General features: G+C 30.6%; 1 protein-coding gene across 1 annotated transcript; it reads left to right on the top strand.

The window, feature by feature from the left end:
* Positions 1-2,063: 2,063 nt before the first annotated feature.
* Positions 2,064-6,464, top strand: LOC134688539 (uncharacterized). The gene is made up of 3 exons (XM_063549327.1): positions 2,064-2,500; positions 2,747-2,905; positions 3,945-6,464. Exons 1-3 carry the CDS (start codon positions 2,258-2,260, stop codon positions 3,975-3,977), a joined length of 435 nt encoding a protein of 144 aa, XP_063405397.1. The 5' UTR covers positions 2,064-2,257; the 3' UTR covers positions 3,978-6,464.
* Positions 6,465-22,123: the final 15,659 nt, after the last annotated feature.

Raw genomic sequence — 22,123 nt, 5'->3', positions numbered from 1 at the left:
AATAAAATCATAGGGAATTCGGCCTGCGACCTCACCCCTATGGATCTTACTAACCCTTTATGGATCCGTTGGGGGTCAGTAGCGAACCATATAACTTATATTAACTATCAATGCAATTGGGAATGGCTCAACTAATCGGATTGACATATTGAATAAATGAAAACATAATACACCAACCGTTGGTCTAATTACTAGTAGTTCCTACAGTTATTGATAAATCGTTATCTGCCAATGATGACAGTTTTGGAGATATTTTGCACGAAAACGTTCTTAATCTTGTTCGATAAATGCCATAGCAGGAAATCTTGAATTTTGGTTACTTTGAATCTATCTACCACATGTTGTGTTTTGTGAAATACTTGTTCTCATCTTAGAGTTTTTAAGTGGTAAAAACTGACGGAAAAAGAAAAAAATGGTACCGTTAATGTTATTGAAAGGGATACCATACATACTTTTTACTCTACAATTTAGTAAAATGTAAGATGTTTACTTTGAAAAATCACTATTTTACTCTTAAAATACCTCAGAGTAACCTAGGACATGTAATCAATGCCTGGTCACTGCACTAAATTGCATGTATGATTTAGATTTCTATAATTTATGCATCCTGAGATGCTTTGTGCTATTCGGTTGAAGTCACTTTTGATATTGAGTAGAAAAGTTTGTTTGTATTATTAACTTTCATTATACAATAAAAACTGGATGTTTTTATTTATTGGAAACACATATTGTTGAAATTATTTGTTTACCTTTAGTTAAACATTGTTTGTGGTATTTATGTTTATATGGAACTTTTTCCATACGGGTTTTATTTTGTATCCAATTATTCAAGTGGGTACGTTTTAATTATTTTGTTTACCTTAATGGTAATTGCATTTCTATAACAGAATCTTTTCTTTACTGATTCTTATGTTTTAACTAATTAATTAATCAATTTGGTTCATTTTTATTAATTCATTCATATTCAGAGTGACAATTTATATGATAGAAAGGGATTTTAGGATACTTCTAAACTAATCACGAAACATAATAAACTCCATTGCTAAATAAAAAAAGTTATCAACGGTACCAGGATTATAATTCAGTACGCCAGACGCGCGTGTCGTATACATAATTCTTTTCAGTGACGCTCATATCAAAATATTTATAAAGTCAAACAAGTAAAAAGTTGATGTGCATTGAGGATTCAAAATTCCAAAAAGTTGTGCCAAATACGGCTATGGTAATCTATGCTTGGGTTCAGAAAATCCTTAGGGTTTCGAAAAATTCAAAGTTTTGTAAACAGGAAATTTAGAAAAATGACCACATTATTGATATTCATGTCAACACCAGAGTGTTGACTACTGGGCTGATGATACCCTCGGGACGAATCGTCCACCAGCAGTGGCATCGACCCAGTGGAGTAAAAGTTATCAAAGGTACCAGGATTATAATTTAGTACGCCAGACGCGCGTTTCGTCTACATATATAAGACTCACCAGTGACGCTCATATCAAAATATTTATAAAGCCAAAGAAGTAAAAAGTTGAAGAGCATTGAGGATCCAAAATTCCAAAAAGTTGTGCCAAATACGGCTAAGGTAATCTATGCCTGTGTTTAGAAAATTCTTAATGTTTCGAAAAAATCAAAGTATTGTAAAATGGAAATTTAGAAAATAAACATTTTTGAAAACAAAATTTTATTGTGCATGGTCTAAATACGTCACATAACAATTCTTTGAAATCCAAGTCATTTTCCTGAAAAAGGCAAATTTATTGACATTTTCTGTAAACCGTATCACATTGTACATGTTGTAACCTGACCTATATTATAATTGCATACTACATGAATGTGATATTCAATATATATATAATTCTTATCTTATCTTATATATATATATATACAAAATATGAAACAATAACTTTGATAGTGTTATGTTAATCTGTTAAATAAATAATATGTTTTTGTCCTTAGTTGAAGACATGTTCTTTTTAAACTTAAGGGAATTCCGTTTGCTAAAAATAGACAAGAACATTGCATATATTTATCATATCCTGAGAAACTATTATGTTACGCAATGCATCATCATCATCATAAACCTGACGTAGTAAAATGCATGGGTATAATTACGTAGTTTTGCACTATGTAAACATCATTACAATTGAAACGTTGTGGAAGATTTTAACTGAAACTTTAAAAAGTTTATGCGTATACTTATCAGTCAATTTTTAGGATTATTTTATACTTTCGTTTTGTGTAGATAAACGTGATTTATTCAATGGCAGGGCTTCCAACGGAACAACAATTGATGAACCAAAATGCTTATGCTGATGATGTGAATGTAGAAGTTGACACAACACAATATATGGAATACTGCACCCAATGTTTTACATGGATATTTAAGACTGGACCTATCAAAACTAAAGTTTTGGTGATTTACGCTCCTATTTCTATAATATTGATATTGACATTACTAATTGTCATAGTTCATAAAAAGTCGGATAACACTCCACCCTTTTCGGTAAGTTACTATTTATAATCATTGCCTTCATATGTAGCATTCATGACAAATTTTACTTATTCGTCTTAACGAACAAATCTGAAACACACGAAATGATTACTTTAGAGAAATAGTCAACTGAGACTGATATATTTTCGAAACTCACATTAAACGCATTAACACTTAAAGATTAAAGTCATGAATGTATGAATGTGAAAAAATGTGTATACTACTTTATATGTATGGAAATAGCTTTAATAATTACAGATGCTAGACAACATGGACAAAGAATTCCTGAAAATACCATGTCAAGTAGTTAATCAAGCACAATATCCACCAATACGGAAAGAAAGTTACGACACGTGTTTCTACACAATAGAAAATATAACTACGATATTGAATGCCACGAAAAAATCAACATACAAGGTAAACATCAAAGGAAGATTTAGTATTTCTCTATATATATTAACTTCGAATTAAGTGACAAACAATTCGAAATCAAGTAATTTGGGATCCACATCAATATCGATGTATCAAAACTAGGTCTTGTGTGTCAATTATTAATAGTTTGTTTTTAAATTCTTCTATATAAACTACAAAGATTTTATCAAATAGAAGGTCAACAGCTCTTAGTCGTGCATATGCATTCCGGACTCTCAAACTTCATCATACTCTACGATTGCAAGTTAAGAGCTATAAGACATAACGGGGAATCAAGTTTGGATCATGACTAAATTAAAACCTCGTTACATCGTCTTTACAGATTGTACTTTAATGTGTAATACAGACAATGCAATATGCCTAATAAAATTCCTTTTACGTATAAAACGGCACCACAGTTACTAAAAGGTATGCTCTAAACAGTTCTGACGGAAAAACAACAAGTGATAAACATTTTTTCCTAGGTCAAAACTTAGTATTGCGCTGCATTTTTCAGTATTTATCTCCTATTAGTCTGATAAATTTGAGCTGATGCTAATATGTTGCCGTACCCAGCCTTCGAGATTTCCAGATAATGTTATTTCCGTAACATAACTGTTTTCCTTCTGTAAACATTACCAAATATCAGTGAGATCATCAAGGAAGGTCATACCTGGATATTAGAATCTAAAAAAACAAATATAAATAATATAGATCTCAATCTATCCAGATGAACCGTGGTTTTGTATTTACATAATACATCCTACGAACGAATGCAACAAATATTTCGTAATTATGCGACGTTTAAAGCATAATAAACTAAGAGTATGTTTTTTGTTTGTTGTCACAAAAAAAATATTGGCTGATCAATTTCAGGTTTGCACGGTGTTTGTTTGAATTGAGCGTGATGTAACATAAAAAACAGTACACACATATAAATAGACCTAACTGAAAAAACATTTTTGTAAATATATCTTTAAAACTGCATTTTTATCAATTATTATTGTTATTTGTAAACTAATTGTAAAATAAAATTGCGTTTTAGCTACCTGACATTTATAATCATACAACACCTTGAGTTGGCACTGGACGGTTAACATGGTTACGTATGAAATACCAAAACAAGAAACTCTGCCTTTGTGAACTCTTTTTCTTCACATTATGGTAACTATCTTGGGCATTTGTTTTTATTTTTAACAAAGCATATGCGTTTGAAGGGAAAAACATTCTATGCTACATGTGTAATTTAAGCTATAAAAGCTTTGTGATATTCGCAGAATCGTTTTTACTTTAAAACATGTCTTTTTGATTTCTGAAAATATTAAGAAATTACCATAGCATGCTATTATGGTTCATTTTTTAAAATTTTTATTTGGATGGAGAGTTGTCTCATTGGCACTCACATCACATCTTCCTATATCTATTTATTGCATTGTTTTTGTAGCAACATGACATTTCTCGCTTTGAATACGGAGATATAAAACAAATTCCGTTTTAAAATGTTTGATATTGCATTTTAATCAATTCTAAATTGTTACTTATATGTTCAGGAAAGTAGAAACATGTTTTGAAGTTGTCAGCTTATTGCATGTTTTGTTACTTATATTGACCCTATTATTGCTGCACAAAATATATATTTATGATAAAATCATAAATGTCTTCCTAATATATTTTCATGGCAATTTTCATCTCAATAGTTTTCAATTTTGTGATATGTATTTGAATATTTATCGTTCCTGTGAAATGTTATTTTTGTGTGTTTGTATTTTAATGCATGCAGATTTGAATTTCGTTTCGATTTTTGTCCAATCAAATCACAGTTATTAAAAATCAATAATGAAGACACATGTATATGTGATCATGCGTAATGATCTTCCAATTTGTAAAATATTATTGGTGCAATATAGTCTTTTGCGCTGATGCATGCAGACCCATTGGTGGCCTTCGGCTGTTGTCTGCTCTATGGTCGGTTATTGTCGCTTTGACACATTTCCCATTTCCTTTCTCAATTTAATTAGCGTTAATGAGTCACAATTCAATAAGATTTAACGATTATCATTTTTTGAAATTTTCTTTGTTTATTACAGAATGGTAAAATTTTTATAACTATTTGGCTTTTCAAACTAATCCAAAAAAATATCGCCCAATAAAAAAGCGCTTTTTCTCGATTTTTTTCATAATTAGGAGTGTTTCAAATTAATTGCAAGGATGTGTAAGATGCTAAACCAATGAAGGGCTATATGAATAAACAGTTATAATAAGAGCGTCAATGATGATTGATTCTTATGTTGAATAAATACGCGCTTGACGTCCAAAATGTGAACGATGGCATCTACGCCGAGTTTGAACAAATACGAAGATAATTATGATTAAACAGATTAAACGCACAAATAAACGAAAAAAACATGAATTTAAGCCTCGAATTAATTTAGGAAAAAAGATATGAAATATTTAGTCCTTTAATTTATGTTAAACATAAAAAGCAGTAAGAAAATGCAGATGTCTCTTTTGTGTTCAAATGCTAATGTTTCTATTGGCATGATGTTGAATTGGTGCAGTCTCTTTAAATTAATGCTTTATCTGTTTATTGTAAAAAAAAATTCTGTTTCATTTAATGGATTGATTACAGGTTAACATGCTTTTCAAAACTCGTTTGGTTTGTCAACTGTCACTTTTACTGTGGAGACATATGTAAACGAAGAATGTTTAATGTACTAAATTATAATCCTAATATATACAATAAGAGTTTTACGTTAATTCACAGAATCTTATAAAAGCTGTCAGATACAATTAAGCAATTTCACATGGAATCCAATTCATGTGATTTCAACTGAAATTCACAATGAATTTCCAGCAAGATTTACGTAAAATTTATATAAACGTTCCGGTTAGTTTCATGCATAACTTAGTTTCAGGAAAAAATTATGTGAATTTCACTAGAGTTTCTTACGAAGTTGAATTCACATAAAATCCCTGTGAGTGAAAATTCCCTCTGTACCTACTGCTATGACCACCTTTTAACAAAAGACGTTTTTATCAGTCCGGTTTTTTTTACATATAATTAGCTTCTCATGTGTAATCTTATTATAATTTTGTTTTTGTATTGTATTTATTATCATGTATTATATATGTTGTGGTAACTATGCACTGTATTTTATTTTAATGTGTGTATACTCTCCCGTTGTTCGTTACAAAAGACTTTTGGTGCTAAATAAAAACATATTTTAGGTTCAAGTAATCCTATTGACTTCTTGAATATTATTTAATTCACCCTTGGAAAGTCTTGCTAATTATATATATACTTAAAAAAAGGGGGTGGGGTGGGGAATTTATACTTAAGTTAAGAAATTGATAAAGTTACAACAATAAGCTTAAAGCTGAAAACAATACTGAAATTTTGGCTCAGTCCATATGGCTGAACTCTAACATCAAACTGGATGGCAAGATGATTTTGCTGTTCAAATTTATTCAAAATAGTATATTCATCATTATTGATCTGATGTCACATGATAATTCATTATTCTCATATGATGAATTTAGAATTAAAGTATGATTTAAATATGAATTTATGTTTTATGGTATTTTAAGTGCAATTCCAAAGAGATAGAAAAGTATAGTAGAAGGAAGTTCAAAACTGGAAATTATTGAAAATAAATCAATATATAAAGTAAAAAAGGAACAAATATCTTGTATTTTTTTCTAAACATATTTTTTTAAGGATAATAAAGGCAACAGTAGTATACCTCTGTTTAAAACTCGTAAATCGATGAACAAAAAACAAAATCGGGGTAACAAACTAAAACTGAGGGAAACGCATTTAATATAAAAGGAGAACAACGACACAACATTAAAATATAGCACACACAGAAACGGACTAAGCATTAGACAAAATCCGAGGACAAAGTGAAAAAATGGAAAAGATTTAAATATGCAGATTAAATATTAGAATGCTATTTTTTCATTGTCCTTCATAATAACCAGAAATTCTTTTCTTACACAACTTTCAATTTAAGGTTGTTTATAGGATTCTGTCATGTAATTCATTTTCATTGAAATCTAAATTAATAGAAACTGAACTCTCTACATTTTGTTCAGAAATTAAAGAAAATACTTTTCACATTTTTGGAAAGATTAGAACTTGTTCTAAATCTTTACTTAGGCACCACCCTCCCTAACAATAGGACAGGTTAGCTACTGTTACTTAATGTATTCACACTAAAATATAGTTCCCTATAGTTCTCAAGAATGTGCACATAATACACAAATAAACTGAAAAAACTGGGTATATTATTGGAGCAGTTCATTCAAGAATGTATGTCATTAAGGTGTGTTGATGTGCAGGCTTTTTTAAAAACATATTGATTAGGTAAGTGGGTATTGATTCAACTAGTATGATTAACAACTGTCATTATCACTAAACAATCAGAGACAAGGTGGACCTTTGATTACAATGCCTCACCTCCTAAACTGCCAATCAAATTGACCACATTACCTATCAACCTCAGTCTTACATAACTATACAGACCACTCCAGTATGCATCTAATTCTTAATACACAAGTAATTTACCTCATAATTGATTACACAAATGTGTGTATTATTTGTTTGATATTTATAAGGATGATAGATGTATTTATTGCCAATTACTTTGATCTACATTAAATAAAGTTATTCTGTAAATTATATCTGAAAGATAAATGATTAATTAAATGGATTAACAAGATCTTAAAAAATGAAATATGAATATAAATATCAATATATAAAAGGCATTCAAGTATGGCCTATAATTTACTTTATAAATTTCCAATAATCATCTATAATTAATCAACAATTTAGATTAGGTCACTTTTTTTTTAAATCAGGAATTGGCTTGAAACAGTTTTAAAATTTATAAACTTTTAATTATAACAAACCATTGTTTATTAGTTTATTTCCTATCAATCATTATGTCTACTTTAGTCATTTGATTTTTTATTAGAAGTTAATATATATATGTTTGCAATCAAGAAAGAATCCACATTTCAATAAAAATAAAAATAAAATTAGTTTTTTAATTAGTTTACGTTGAAAAATGAAATTGAAAATGGCCTGTGTTGAAAATACATAAAATTTGATCAAAAGGCACTCTAAAACTTTCAATTTTCAATGCCATATAACCTCTGTTTCAACTTACAAAATGCCCCAAAACAACATTTTTAGATTATTTTTGTTGGCACTTTAAAGATTTTAGCTGTTGGTCTAAATTTATGTCTTACAAGGATATTTGGTAACATTTACTAGAAGAATTTTTGCATTTTTTCGTTTTTTTGAAACATGTTCAGAACCGGCAACATAATTTCGATTAGATATAAACTGCAGTTTAAATAAAATATTATTTAATTTGAACTCATTTTATCCTTATACTGGAAAAGCAAGTTTCCTTCTAAAGACCTGCTGTAAATGCAATTTTCAGCAATAGTGTTTTATAAATGTTCATTTTTCCCCACCATACCTTAATATGAAATAATTCAAACTACTGTTCTAATCTTTCCATGAGTGATATCCATCACTTTGATTTGGGAATGTAATGTATCACCAAATTCTGGCTATCAGTTATGGATTGGAAAAAAAAGTATGGCCTTTAAGTGCAAAAGAAGTAATTCTAGGTGTATCTGAGGACTTTGTTAACAGTAAAACAGTTAATTATCTTTTGTTGTTACTCTAGTTTTAAACATACAAATGTGCATGTAAGAACATATCCCCACAGAATTTGGGTGTGGTAGATTTTTTTAGAATATTGTATTAATATAGAAAAATACTTTGTATGTTTCTTAACCCCTGTACAAAAAATAAAAGTGGCTCAGAAATGGCATTTGTTAGAAGCAGCTTTAATTTAATCCATTTGATTAATTAACAAAATCATTTGTAATATTTATATTTATATCTTATTATATCCTTATGACTAAATTGATCTATTATGTATTACTTTATTATTTTATATTTATATTTTGTAATGTATTAAATATTGTTGTGTGTAATTTCACATGTTTCATCATCAAAAATAAGATAATTACAACAAAATGTCACCTTTGGAGAGAAACGTTTGTTTCATAATTGGTAGTTATTACGTCAAGGATTTAATACATAGTATTCATTAAAAAGGACGAACGATTGCTTATCAATATAAAAAACGGAGCATACAATTCGTTCTAATTTGTTCAACTGCTATAGCAGAATTTACTTATTGCACTTTAACAATACTAAGGGTTCTACCTATTATCTTAAAACTATAGTGGATAGACCTTAATTGAGAATGTAACAAAGAGACAATAACCCAACAAAAGGGTTAAAACAACTGAAGGTCACCAATGGACTATGACATAGCGAGAAAACCCCATAGCCGGTTCCCTTTGATGAGAAAAAATTATCAGAAAAAGATAAGATCTTCTAAAAACTCTACGTGGTCTCCTTAAAGTAGTGATTACTCTGAAATTACATTTTGTTTTTATCATTTTTTGTGTGTTGGGCAAATAATAATGAAAATAAAGAGCCACAGTTAATTGAAAAATCATTGGTAATACTAGATCAACAAAAACGAGCTTTGGTCATCCATTTGATTCACGGTAACAATGTTGACTTAACTGTACAGAAAGAACAAGAGCTTTTCTTACACCTTACTATGAAAGCCGAGTAAATGTTTTGAAATTCGATACTTTATTCATTTCAAAAATTATTTGGGTACTGCACAATTTGAGTATATTAATCAGAATATCAATACAATCCATCTATCATTTTGTAAATGTCTTTTTGGAACCAAGAAAAACCACATCAAATAAAGGAGCGAGATTGGAATTAGGAAGACTTCCATTTGAACATTTATTACAACCCAATCTATTTCATATGCTTATTTATTTTTTTATAAATTTCTCCTGTTTACAAAACTTTGAATTTTCCAAAAACTAAGGATTTTCTTATCCCAGGTATAGATTACCGTAGCCATATTTGGCACAACGTTTTTGAATTTTGGATCATCAATGCTCTTCAAAGGAGTAGGGGCTATAATGGCCCCAAATTTACAAGATAATAAAAATTCTAACAGAGCAGATTTTTCTCCATAAATTATTAGAATATGAGTCTATGATTTGAAAAAAAATGTTTTTATCTAACAAAAAAAAAGTTCAATGACGTCACAATGGTAGGTGCAAATGACGTCATAATTGGGAAAATAAGCAAAAACTCAGATATTTTGATGTTTTTTCTAAATTTTGACAACCACACCATGCTTCCACCAATAAGAAATTTTAGCATTTTGACAAGTTCATACATATCAAACTTTGGTTAAAAAATCTTTTTCGTACAAGGTTGGTGCGATAGTTTATTTTATATTTTTCATTGCCAAACGGAGCAATAAAAAGCTGAAATATGACGTCCAAATTAGACCTTTTTATCTGACAAAGTTTAGTTTATACATTCTTATGCCTATAGGAACTTTATTTTTTTTGTTTATGAATGTACCGTGTATTCCTTATATTATTTCCGTAAGTATATCTAGTTAAATTTCTTTAAAAACATACGAAACAAATGAACTAAATATTGTACGGGAGTCAATAACAACTTTGAGAACGTTTTTTTTAATTATGATTTTTTTTTATATCAATAATTAATCTGTACAATTCTTATGCTTCTGCTAATTATCAATTCAAAATTTGGTGTTTGTATGGGGCAATCTTCTCTCTCTGGTATTAGGGTCAGAACCATGATATAGTTAGGAAAAAGGGGGGGGATTTAAAAAGATAAGTTTCCATGAAATTTACATAAATGGCAAGAAACCCGAAATTTATTTTGAAAATGAAACTACATTGTACCTATGTTCCAATTGGATGTGTCTTTGTTGATAATGAGCATAGAGAACAAGTTCTATAAAATTTGATGGTAAGAGAACGGAAACAGCATAAGGTGGACTATCCATATATCCGTATATATACATGTATATATATATATATATATACGAGTCTAAATTGGAAACTACGTTCAAACCTATGACTGCGTTGGATAAAAACCGCAATTTTTATACGTGTGCATGTCAAACAAATTTCGTTGTAGAAGGGTCTAAAAACAGCACAAACAACATTTTCCAAAAGACCAAAAGAGTGAAAAAGTATATTTAAACAAAACGCATTTGACTAACAGGTCGAACAACTGATGTTCTTTAACCCTGCTGACTGCCATTGGCGATTGCCAAATAAAATTGATCACAGGTTGTAACAAAATGGATCTTATTATAAATTTAATACGTCACAGAAAAAAAAAAAATTGTTAACTTGTGGACAGGATGTTGTGCCACAAACATTCGGTGTCAATATTTCTTTAGTACACCATATCCGGATTTCGACAATAAATGTCTCTTCAGTGATGTTAGGGATCGAAACGGTATTTGGAAGGCCATATAAAAAGCACCCTCATTTTTAGAGAAAGTACCCTCATTTTTAGATTAACTCTTGAATTTTAAGAGTCAATATATAGGATGAACGGATCATATAAACCGGAGGGAAAAAATGATACATGCCCAAACAAAAAATATAAACGAGTCTAAATTGGAAACTACGTTCAAACCTATGACTGCGTTGGATAAAAACCGCAATTTTTATACGTGTGCATGTCAAACAAATTTCGTTGTAGAAGGGTCTAAAAACAGCACAAACAACATTTTCCAAAAGACCAAAAGAGTGAAAAAGTATATTTAAACAAAACGCATTTGACTAACAGGTCGAACAACTGATGTTCTTTAACCCTGCTGACTGCCATTGGCGATTGCCAAATAAAATTGATCACAGGTTGTAACAAAATGGATCTTATTATAAATTTAATACGTCACAGAAAAAAAATAAATTGTTAACTTGTGGACAGGATGTTGTGCCACAAACATTCGGTGTCAATATTTCTTTAGTACACCATATCCGGATTTCGACAATAAATGTCTCTTCAGTGATGTTAGGGATCGAAACGGTATTTGGAAGGCCATATAAAAAGCACCCTCATTTTTAGAGAAAGTACCCTCATTTTTAGATTAACTCTTGAATTTTAAGAGTCAATATATAGGATGAACGGATCATATAAACCGGAGGGAAAAAATGATACATGCCCAAACAAAAAATATAAACGAGTCTAAATTGGAAACTACGTTCAAACCTATGACTGCGTTGGATAAAAACCGCAATTTTTATACGTGTGCATGTCAAACAAATTTCGTTGTAGAAGGGTCTAAAAACAGCACAAACAACATTTTCCAAAAGACCAAAAGAGTGAAAAAGTATATTTAAACAAAACGCATTTGACTAACAGGTCGAACAACTGATGTTCTTTAACCCTGCTGACTGCCATTGGCGATTGCCAAATAAAATTGATCACAGGTTGTAACAAAATGGATCTTATTATAAATTTAATACGTCACAGAAAAAAAAAAATTGTTAACTTGTGGACAGGATGTTGTGCCACAAACATTCGGTGTCAATATTTCTTTAGTACACCATATCCGGATTTCGACAATAAATGTCTCTTCAGTGATGTTAGGGATCGAAACGGTATTTGGAAGGCCATATAAAAAGCACCCTCATTTTTAGAGAAAGTACCCTCATTTTTAGATTAACTCTTGAATTTTATATATATATATATATGGATAGTTGACCTTCCCATGCATAGAAATAAGTGCCTGAAGTATGTTAGCATCCTACATGCCTGTTACCTTTATAAAGGTTATTTTTGAATGGTTTGATAATCATGTGTATAAATAAAGTGTAATTTAAAAAAATGTTGTAACACCCCATTTGTGGGCATTATGTTTCCGGTCTGTGCGTCTGTTTTGTCCGATCTTTCTTGTGTCCCGCTTCAGGTTTAAGTTTATGGTCAAGGCAGTTTAATCTGACCTCAGACTTCTTTTGAACTAAGATTTATTGTGCCTAATGTTGTGTGTTTTATTTTTTTTTACTTTGGCCAGAGGTAAAGGGAGAGGGGGTTTGAGATCTCAAAATATAATGTTTAAGCCTGCCAACTTTTGCGCCTGTCCCAATTAAAGATTCGCTGGCCTGTGTTAGTCTTGTGATTTGGGCATCCATGTACCAAAGATATATTCTTGTTTTCAACTATTTTGACGTAATATATATATATACATTGAATAATGAATATTGGCATAATAATAAAAGACGAAGGTCATACGACACTATGGTAAGTGAAGGCGAAAGATAAACTATAAAAAAGAAGATGTGGTATGATTGCCAATGAGACAGCTGTCCACAAGTGACTATAATGACACAGACTAGACACAGTGACAAGAACTACAATAAAACAATATAAAATAATATATATAATGAATATAGAAAAAATTTAAGAATACAGATTTTTTTGAGATACAAAATGTAGTAGCGTGTACCAGTTTTGCAATGCTATAGAATGATATGGTTATAAATCTGGGCATCTGAAATATATAAAAAAAAATAAGATGAATTTGAAAAAGTCAACCTAACGATCCTCTACATATGTCTAGATGGGGGGGGGGGGGGGGGGGGGGGTACATCAATACTTAATTGATAGGGGTATACATGTCACTGTTTTGTTACCTCACCCAGCTTTACAATTAAAAAAAATATATACGTTTTCATATATTGCGTAGGAAAAAAGTTACCTTTTGCCATATTGATTTCGTTTCATGTCGTTTAATGTAAAAGAGGAATACTTGAGTGTCAAAAGAGAAAAAAAATGGTCCATAAAGACACAGCGGGAACACCAAACAAGTTGACAGTCAATGAAGTTATTGGAACTTTATTGTCCTTTTCTTATATCTGATAATTTTCTTAACTCTTCACTTATTTTAAGCTTAAAAAGGTGAACTGTTTCAGAGGCACATCCTATCACCTTGTTTATAGAAGTGACCCCCTCAAACCCCAACCCCTATCTGAAACATCACTACTGTAATGGAAATACACTGACATTTAAAACACCATTTAATGCATGTGTCTGTATCTATTTATTTTATATCATAAACATTAGGATCTCTTAGCGCTAAAAATGTGTTCCTGTCTTTGTATTATTCTTCTTGTCGCTGATAAGTGAGACCACACCTAGCACTAGATGCACAATCTGTATATATCAGCAATAACCGGTGTTTTCTTTTGTTTGTTGATGTTTTAATAATTTTTTTCCCATTAACATTTACTTTGGAGTCTGTTACTTTTTACAATTTGCATCTCAAATTACCTTGCTGTTGCAACATATTTAAAATTAAATCTGGTAAAATAGAAAACTAATAGCGGTTGCCATGGACACAGATGTGTTGCTAGGGAAAAACAACAGTGAATTTCGCAAAAATGTGCATTTAATTATGTAATACTTAAAAAGTGTACAAGTGTAAAGTTCACTTCATGCTAAACAGGTTTAATATCAAATATAGATAAATTAAAGCTGTATAATAATCATATTTGATGAGTTTAACTCCACCATTATATTGGTTGCTAGGCAACAGAAAAAACGAGCTAGTCCCAAAATTCAATTATTTTCTGAAGGGCTATGGTATAGACTTACAACATGACCAATTAAATGAAATTTGGGGGTGGGGCCAAAAATGGCCCTTATAGCCCCTAGTCCTTTGTAATTGTTTGGCTTTATAAAAATTCTGATCTATTTTAAAATATCTAAACGTTTTTGTCATAAAAAAATTCCACCAAATGAGTGAAATATTTTTTTCTTTAATGCTCGACATCCTTTTTTCTGTTTGGTAAAGTTGATATTGTTTTTTCTTTATAAAGGTCAATGAAAATATCTTCTGTCCTTGTGAAAATGTCAATTTCAATTACTAGAAAAAAGAAACATCTACGTGTTTACACCATATACTATAGTACATGGATTCGCTTTTCTTGACGAACGTTACGGCAAAAATATATATGTGTGCGCGTCAGACTGCACGCACATTAGCTTATCATACATGCCTTTTGTAGCAATACACAGTTAGGAGTTTAGTTTCGCATTATGGCCCCTGTGAATTTTTCAAATAGGAAAGTTATTGTGTAATAAAATTCAGTTCTAGACAGATGAGTGCTTATTTAGCCTTCAAAGATGGTTTATAAGAGCATCAAGATTATTTTTTACATGTTTTATGGGCTTTTTCTGTTTGAAAGTCCGTATTTTCATAGCTAGACCGGCCATCGATCCAGAAATTAATGTACTGTTTACAACCACTCTTTTTCTACACGAAGTTTTTGACGCAATTTTACAAAAAAAACGAGACGAAAGACATATGATTTTCATTGGATTTGCTGAATGATATATGTACACAGTTTCAGAAAAGGTATTGCTTCAAGCGATTGAAATTCTACTTTTAGCCAAATTTTGGGGAAATATGAGACATCTTTCCGCCCCTTTTTGCAATATTTCATAACAAATAAATGCAGATTGTTGCCATGGATACATCAAAAAGAAATTATATTTTACCATTTTATATACTGGAAATAAAATCTATGGAAGATTCTGATTACATACATATGCCCATATATGACACAAACAGTACGCTTGATATTGCAAGAAAGCAATGAAAAGGGAATGGTAAAATTTATAAGGGCAAATTTTAGTGTTTTTTCCTAACTGTTTATTGCTACCTTATGGCATACTTACCAAGCTCAGAATTGTATAATTTAAGACTTTTCATGCCACAAATCTATTGATATTTAGATTCACAATCAACTTCTGAGTAAATTAAGTGTTTAACGATGACAATATGTGTCAATTTTATTGTTTACAGTCCTTAGCAACCAAAATTATACATTTTGACACTAGGCTTATATTGTACTCTATCAGCTTAACGCTTGCTTCTGATGGATTGGGCTGCATGTAGTAGCCCAAGTATTGAACGTGTTTGTTTGTTTCTTGCGAATATATCAAATTATTGTTTTTATCAAGACCCTTTTGTACGTTAGACGAAGAAAGCAGGCTGGTTTCACATCTGAAAGAAATGACCCAACTTGGGTATGGTTACAACAGACATGAAGTGGTTGACATAGCAACTGACTTTGCAGGTATGCTAGATAAAAAACTAAAAATGAAAAACCTCTAACCCTTACCTGATTCTATGGAATGCTTGGACGATGGCCCGATCTTAAAGTTGTAAAACCAAGGGCATTGGAAGTTGCAAGAGCAAAAGCTGCCAACAAGGAGAACATTACTAAATACTTCAATGAACTTGAGAAAGCCCTTATTAAATATGATCTGATGGACAAACCTCATTTGATTTACAATGTTGATAAGAAGGGTGTAACCATCAACCACAACCCATCAAAGATTGTATCAGGAGTAGAGACATCACCGCTGGAGGTTACATCTGAAAAGGGTGACACCGTCACTATCTTAGGGTGTGACAATGCAATTGGCAATTACATTGCCCCCTTACTTTGTCTTCCCAGGACAGAGAATGAATGATCAGTTGCTGGAGGGGTCTACACCAGGAACAGTTGGCACTGTCTCTAAGTCGGGGTGGTCTAATTCAGACCGGTTTATGGATTTCATCAGCAATCATTTCAAGAAATTTGTTCCAGGCAATGGGCATGTGATGTTATTGTTAGATGGACATAAATCTCATGTTGATGTAAGCACAATTGAATGGGCAAGGCGTCACAACATTGTAATACAGTTACTTCCATCACACACAAGTCATCTTTTGCTTTGGATTTCAAATATTTTGGCCAAGAGCATCACTGAAGAGACATGTATTGTCGAAATGCGCATCTGGTGCAACAAAATTGGTACCGTTGATTTTATTGCAGCCATTGGATGTAGGTTGTTATAGTCCTTTGAAAAATATGTACAACAGCCTTTGTCACAGAACTATCGGAACAAAACAATGTGCACTAACTCGTTATGATGTTTGTAGCATGGCATGCAAAGCTTACGGAAATGCCTTATCAGTCAGTAATTTGCAGTCAGCTTTTAGAAAAACAGGCATTTATCCATTCACAAAAGACATTATTATGGAATTACCACTGACACCATCAGAGGCTTTCGTCAGTGATGTTGTAGACAATGAAGAAGCGTTAAACAGTGCTGTAATTGTCAGAGAGAATGCGAATGATAGTGAAAGAGAGGAAGTTATAAGTGATTTATAGGATAATTTGGGTGTTGTGAGTGAAGGAGAGGTTGGTTTGGAGGTATGTAGGAGTGGTGTGAGTGATAGAGAATGATTAGGAGAATGACAGTGTTGTGAGAGTGGATGATAGATGTGGCAGTGCAAGAGAAAGGAAGTAAGAGTAATTTTTTTTGTACAGAAAGTAGTTTACATGAAAAGCGTGAAAGGTGAGAAAAAAACGAAGAGAAATGTGTTTGCTAGAATCATCAGACTGTGACAGAGGATGATGAGTTAGAGAGGGTGAAAGAGCATGTGAGTAAGATTAAAAGTTGTAAGAAAGGCCAGAATGGATCTGTGGGAAGTAACAAGAAGAGAGAGCCTGAGAAGAAAAAAAACAGCAAAATCTTTAAAGAGTGATTCTCAGAAGCCAGGAACAAGTGCAGTGAGAAGATGTGTGAATGAGGTGGGCAATAGACAGTGAAATTGAGAGTGAGAGTGGAATAAGAGACAGGATGAAAAGTGATGTGAGTGTAAAAAGTTTGATCCAGAGCAGGTGAGGCAGAGAAGCAGTTTGATTTTTACAAAGTGACCACAGTTTGAGAAGTGTGAGAGGTGGGTGCATCTAATTTATTGTACGAAAGTGAGAGTGATAAGAAGGGGCTGATAGTTTCATGTGTGTGTTTTGTGAGAAAAGTGAGGATTAAATGATAAATACAAAAAATAAAAATCATATTCTGAAACATTAGTGTACTCATTTAACAAAAAAACTGCTTTTGAGATTAATTCCAAAAAATCATCACTGGTGAACTTTCTGAAAATTTTCATTGATTTTTATTTTCATGGTATTAAATGATGATCCAGGTTACATCAATTCCCAAGTTATTGAAAACAGTTTTAGAGAACTGTTTTACAAACAAATAATGTAATTGCCTTAGACTAATAAATCCCTTAATTGACAATCGAGCAATTTGATTGGGTATAATGGAATGAGGTGTCACGTGGTTTTGATGCCATTGGAATTTGAATTTAAACAAACACGATAAGGAGGTTTAGCATGGAACAACATCGAACATTCAGTGACTGAGAAACAATTATGAGTAACCAAGCTTGACAATGCACAGTAGTACAAAAACAAAGCTAGGTCTACAGAAAAAAATATTAAAAAATGTCCTTAGGATAACGACTAACCATTATTCCAGGATACTAAGACAAAACTTGCGTCTAGCGTATATGATTACAGCTGTGGTATCGTTGATATGTCCCTTTTTTCTCCAAAAATCTTATATCTTTTCGGCTTGAAAACAAAAATTGTAATCTCAGTATTAGCAATGTGTTACTTTGACTTGTCGATTTAAATTTCCACTCATTTCCTGTAACCATGGTATCAGCCAACGTGGAAGATAAATCAAATTTAGCCCATTGTATTCAAATCCTGTAGATCTTAAGTTAATTGACAGTGTTAGCGATATTTTGTTGTTTGTTTGTTTTTTTAACGTAGCGTTTTTTACATTCGGTTTCCTTTTTTTTTTCTTCAATTGACTTTTTATTCCTAGTGTGTTTGTATATAACTGAACATAATTCCCAAGAACGTGCAAAAATTGTAGATTTGATCATAAACAATAATAATTCTTTTTTTTTTTTTTATTCAACAACAATATATCACATGCTGTTAACAGATTTCTTCACTGGTACAGCTATTTCAGTAAAGATCCCTGTTTGTTAGTACCTTAAGACCAGGGTATCTTCAGGTAGTATTTTTTTATAATTTTGTTAGTTTATATATTATTTGTCGTTATACATTGTTTATCATGAAATACATTAATTCTCTATAATTTTACAATTATAACTCTGAATATGAACTTTATATATATATATTGTAACTATCTGATAGATGTTGGGGATAAAAACAGAATCACGGGTTATCTAAGCGTGTTCCGAATTTGATTTGTGGTTTAATGTATTTCTCTGTTATCCGGTATAACGGTAAATTCATTTGTTATTTTTTGTGTGGATTAATATTACTTTCACCACGTGCTTTCCAAATTTAAATGAATTAGCCACGGAAGGTAGGTTTACATAAGAATCTTGTTCTCATAATGTATTAAGCATGATTTGCATATCTTATGTATAATATTAAGTTACAGTATGTAGATTTATGGAAAAAGTACATTTGTACTTTCACTTTCAAAACTCAAAAAAACAAACATCTATCAAACAATTGAAGTACAAGGAGCTCTATACATAAAATATTGCAATACTGACAATAATGCTATCAAATATAAGAATATATCTTTTCTAGTATCCCTTTACTTTCAATATTAATATATTTTTTTTGTAATAATAATCCTATTTTAAATTCTGACCTAAAAACATTATATATGTTGATATTTTGTGTTCTATATTCTGACAAATAATGTATTTTGTGAATAGTAAATACAATAATTGTAAGTAGAAAGTTTATTTCATAATAATGTTCATCATTAATTTTATATCCCCAGATTAAATTTTTTTCAGTGAGAATGTGTCTACCAATCTTAACTAATTCAAGTATCTTATATATTTCTCCCCAAAACTCATCTAAAAAGTGGCATGTTACAAAAAAATGTTTATAGTCTTCTGTAACGTTACAAAAATTACAAGTAGAGTTCTGGCTTATTTTCCATTGTTTTAATAAGACTTTGTTTGGAAGAATAAAGTGTAATAATTTCCATCTGCACATTTTCAGTTTATTATCTTTTAAGTAATTATGAATAAATTTTTGCACATATTGAGCTTCAATTTGTATGTTTTCACATTTCAAAATATTATTCCACTTATGATATCCTATTGGAACTTCTTTATCATATTCTATTAAAATTGAATAAATTTTCTTTGAATCTAATTTTTCTAGTTTATGTTGGCAATTATTTTTTTCACTTATATATATTGAGTTATTTATTAAAACACTAGTTTTTATTGAACATTCTTCATTTAATATTTCTAACCATTCTTTTGGAATTGCTTTTCTCAATTTTGAGAATTCAGCTATCCAGTTTGATTTATTTTTTAACTTTAAACTTATAATTTTTTCTGAAAAGACTCCATTTTCATCAATGATATCATTTATATGAATGATATTACTGTCTATCCAATTTTGAAAAAGGAGTGTTTTCTTTTGAAATTTAATTAATTGATTTCCCCAAATAACTTCTTGACGGATAAGTCTGTAATTATTTGGATTTTTAGTTTTATTATTTTTATTTTTTAACCATACTTTAATCATATCATGATAAAATTCTGGTAGCTCTTTAGTACCCGGTATAGAATATATACTATTAGTATTCATCCTGAAGATAAGTAGATTGCTACCAAATTTATTAAGATAAAATTTTGGTATAACCATCCAATTAAGAAATTTATCAGCAGTTAATCTTTTTATCCAACCTATCTTTATAGATTCTATATATTTATCTATATTTACCATTTTTAATCCACCAGCTAGTTGGTTATAGCTTAATACGGTGCGTTTAACCTTTTCTGTCTTATTGTTCCATAAAAATTCATATATGATTTTTTTAAATTTGTCCAAGTATTCTTTGCTTAAGGTTGACACTGTAGCCAAATAAGTGATTATAGGAATTATTAAAGATTTAATAACTGTTATTCTTCCTATCATGGTTAAGTTCCTTTTTTTCCAGTTTGATATAATTTTTACAGTCTTTTCTAGCTGTTTATCAAAATTTAGTTTTTGACACTCTTTTTTATTATGCCCAAAATATATCCCGAGACTCTTAATTGGTTTTTCTGTAAAGTTAATATTTTCATATTTTTCTTTACAATGTTTTTGCTTCCCTAGCCAAATACCCTCTGTTTAGATCTGTTAAGTTTTAATCCTGAAAGTGATCCAAATTTTTCAATCATGTTAAGAGCTTTTGAAATATCTTGTTTTGATTTGAGAAAAAGAGTAGTGTCATCTGCTAATTGACTTATTTTTAAAGTGTGGGTTTTTCCATCTATCTTGATTTCAAATCCTTTTAGGTTATGGTCTTGCCTAATTTTACAAGCAAGAATCTCAACAGCAATAACAAAAATTATCGCACTGCAAGGGCAGCCTTGACGTATACCACGATATATACTCATGGGTTTAGAGATCCACCCATTGTTTAAAACTGAACTTTTTATGTCAGTGTATAAAAGTTTTATCCATCTCATCATAGAATTTTTAAATCCAAATTTTTGTAAAGCAAAGAACATAAAGTCCCATTCTAATGAATCAAATGCTTTCGAAAAATCTAAAAATAATAAGGCACCCTCTATATTAAATTTGTCTGCATAATCAATGACATCTTGAATTTGTCTAATATTATATCCTATGTATCTATTTTTAACATACCCATTTTGGTCTCCATGAATAATTTGTGGTAATACTTTAATTATCCTTTGAGCAAGTGAATAAGCAACTAATTTTGTGTCAACATTCAATAATGTTATAGGTCTATAATTGTCTAAACTGAGAGGATCATTTTTTTTTATGTAAAAGGGAAATAACTCCTAATTTTTGTGAATTTGTTAACTCCCCTTTATCAAATGAAAGATTAAAAGTTTTGACTGCAAACTCTTTAAGATGTTCCCAAAAAGTTCTATAAAATTCGACACTTAACCCATCAATTCCAGGGGCTTTATTAAGTTTCATTTTAAATAAAGAATCTGTGCATTCTTGAGTGCTTAATAAACCTTCCATACTATTGCTTTCTTTATCTGTTAGGACATGATCGCATTCTGTATTCATAACATAATCTTTAATAGAATTTTTATCAGGATTTGAACTTTTATAGATTTCTTCATAAAACTCTTTTTCAATATTAAGTATTTCTGTAGGATGTGTATGTATCACCCCTTCTTTGTCTCTGAGCGCTGTAATGGTTTTTCTTGTTTGCCTAGCTTTTTCTAGTCCCAAGAAGAATTTAGTGTTTTTTTCACCTTCTTCTACCCATTTAATTCTGGATCTTATCTGTGCTCCTTTTGTTTTTGAATCATATAATTTACCAAGTTTTTCTTCTATAATATTAATTTCCTCTTTAAGAGAGTTTATATCATTTGTTTTACATTTTTTGTTTATACCCTCATTTAATTTCTTCAATTTATTTTCTAAAATATGTATATC

This window comes from Mytilus trossulus, chromosome 10 (assembly GCF_036588685.1).
Source record: "Mytilus trossulus isolate FHL-02 chromosome 10, PNRI_Mtr1.1.1.hap1, whole genome shotgun sequence".
Taxonomy (NCBI): Eukaryota; Metazoa; Mollusca; class Bivalvia; order Mytilida; family Mytilidae; genus Mytilus; species Mytilus trossulus.
This window is presented reverse-complemented; position numbering and strand designations above follow the sequence as displayed.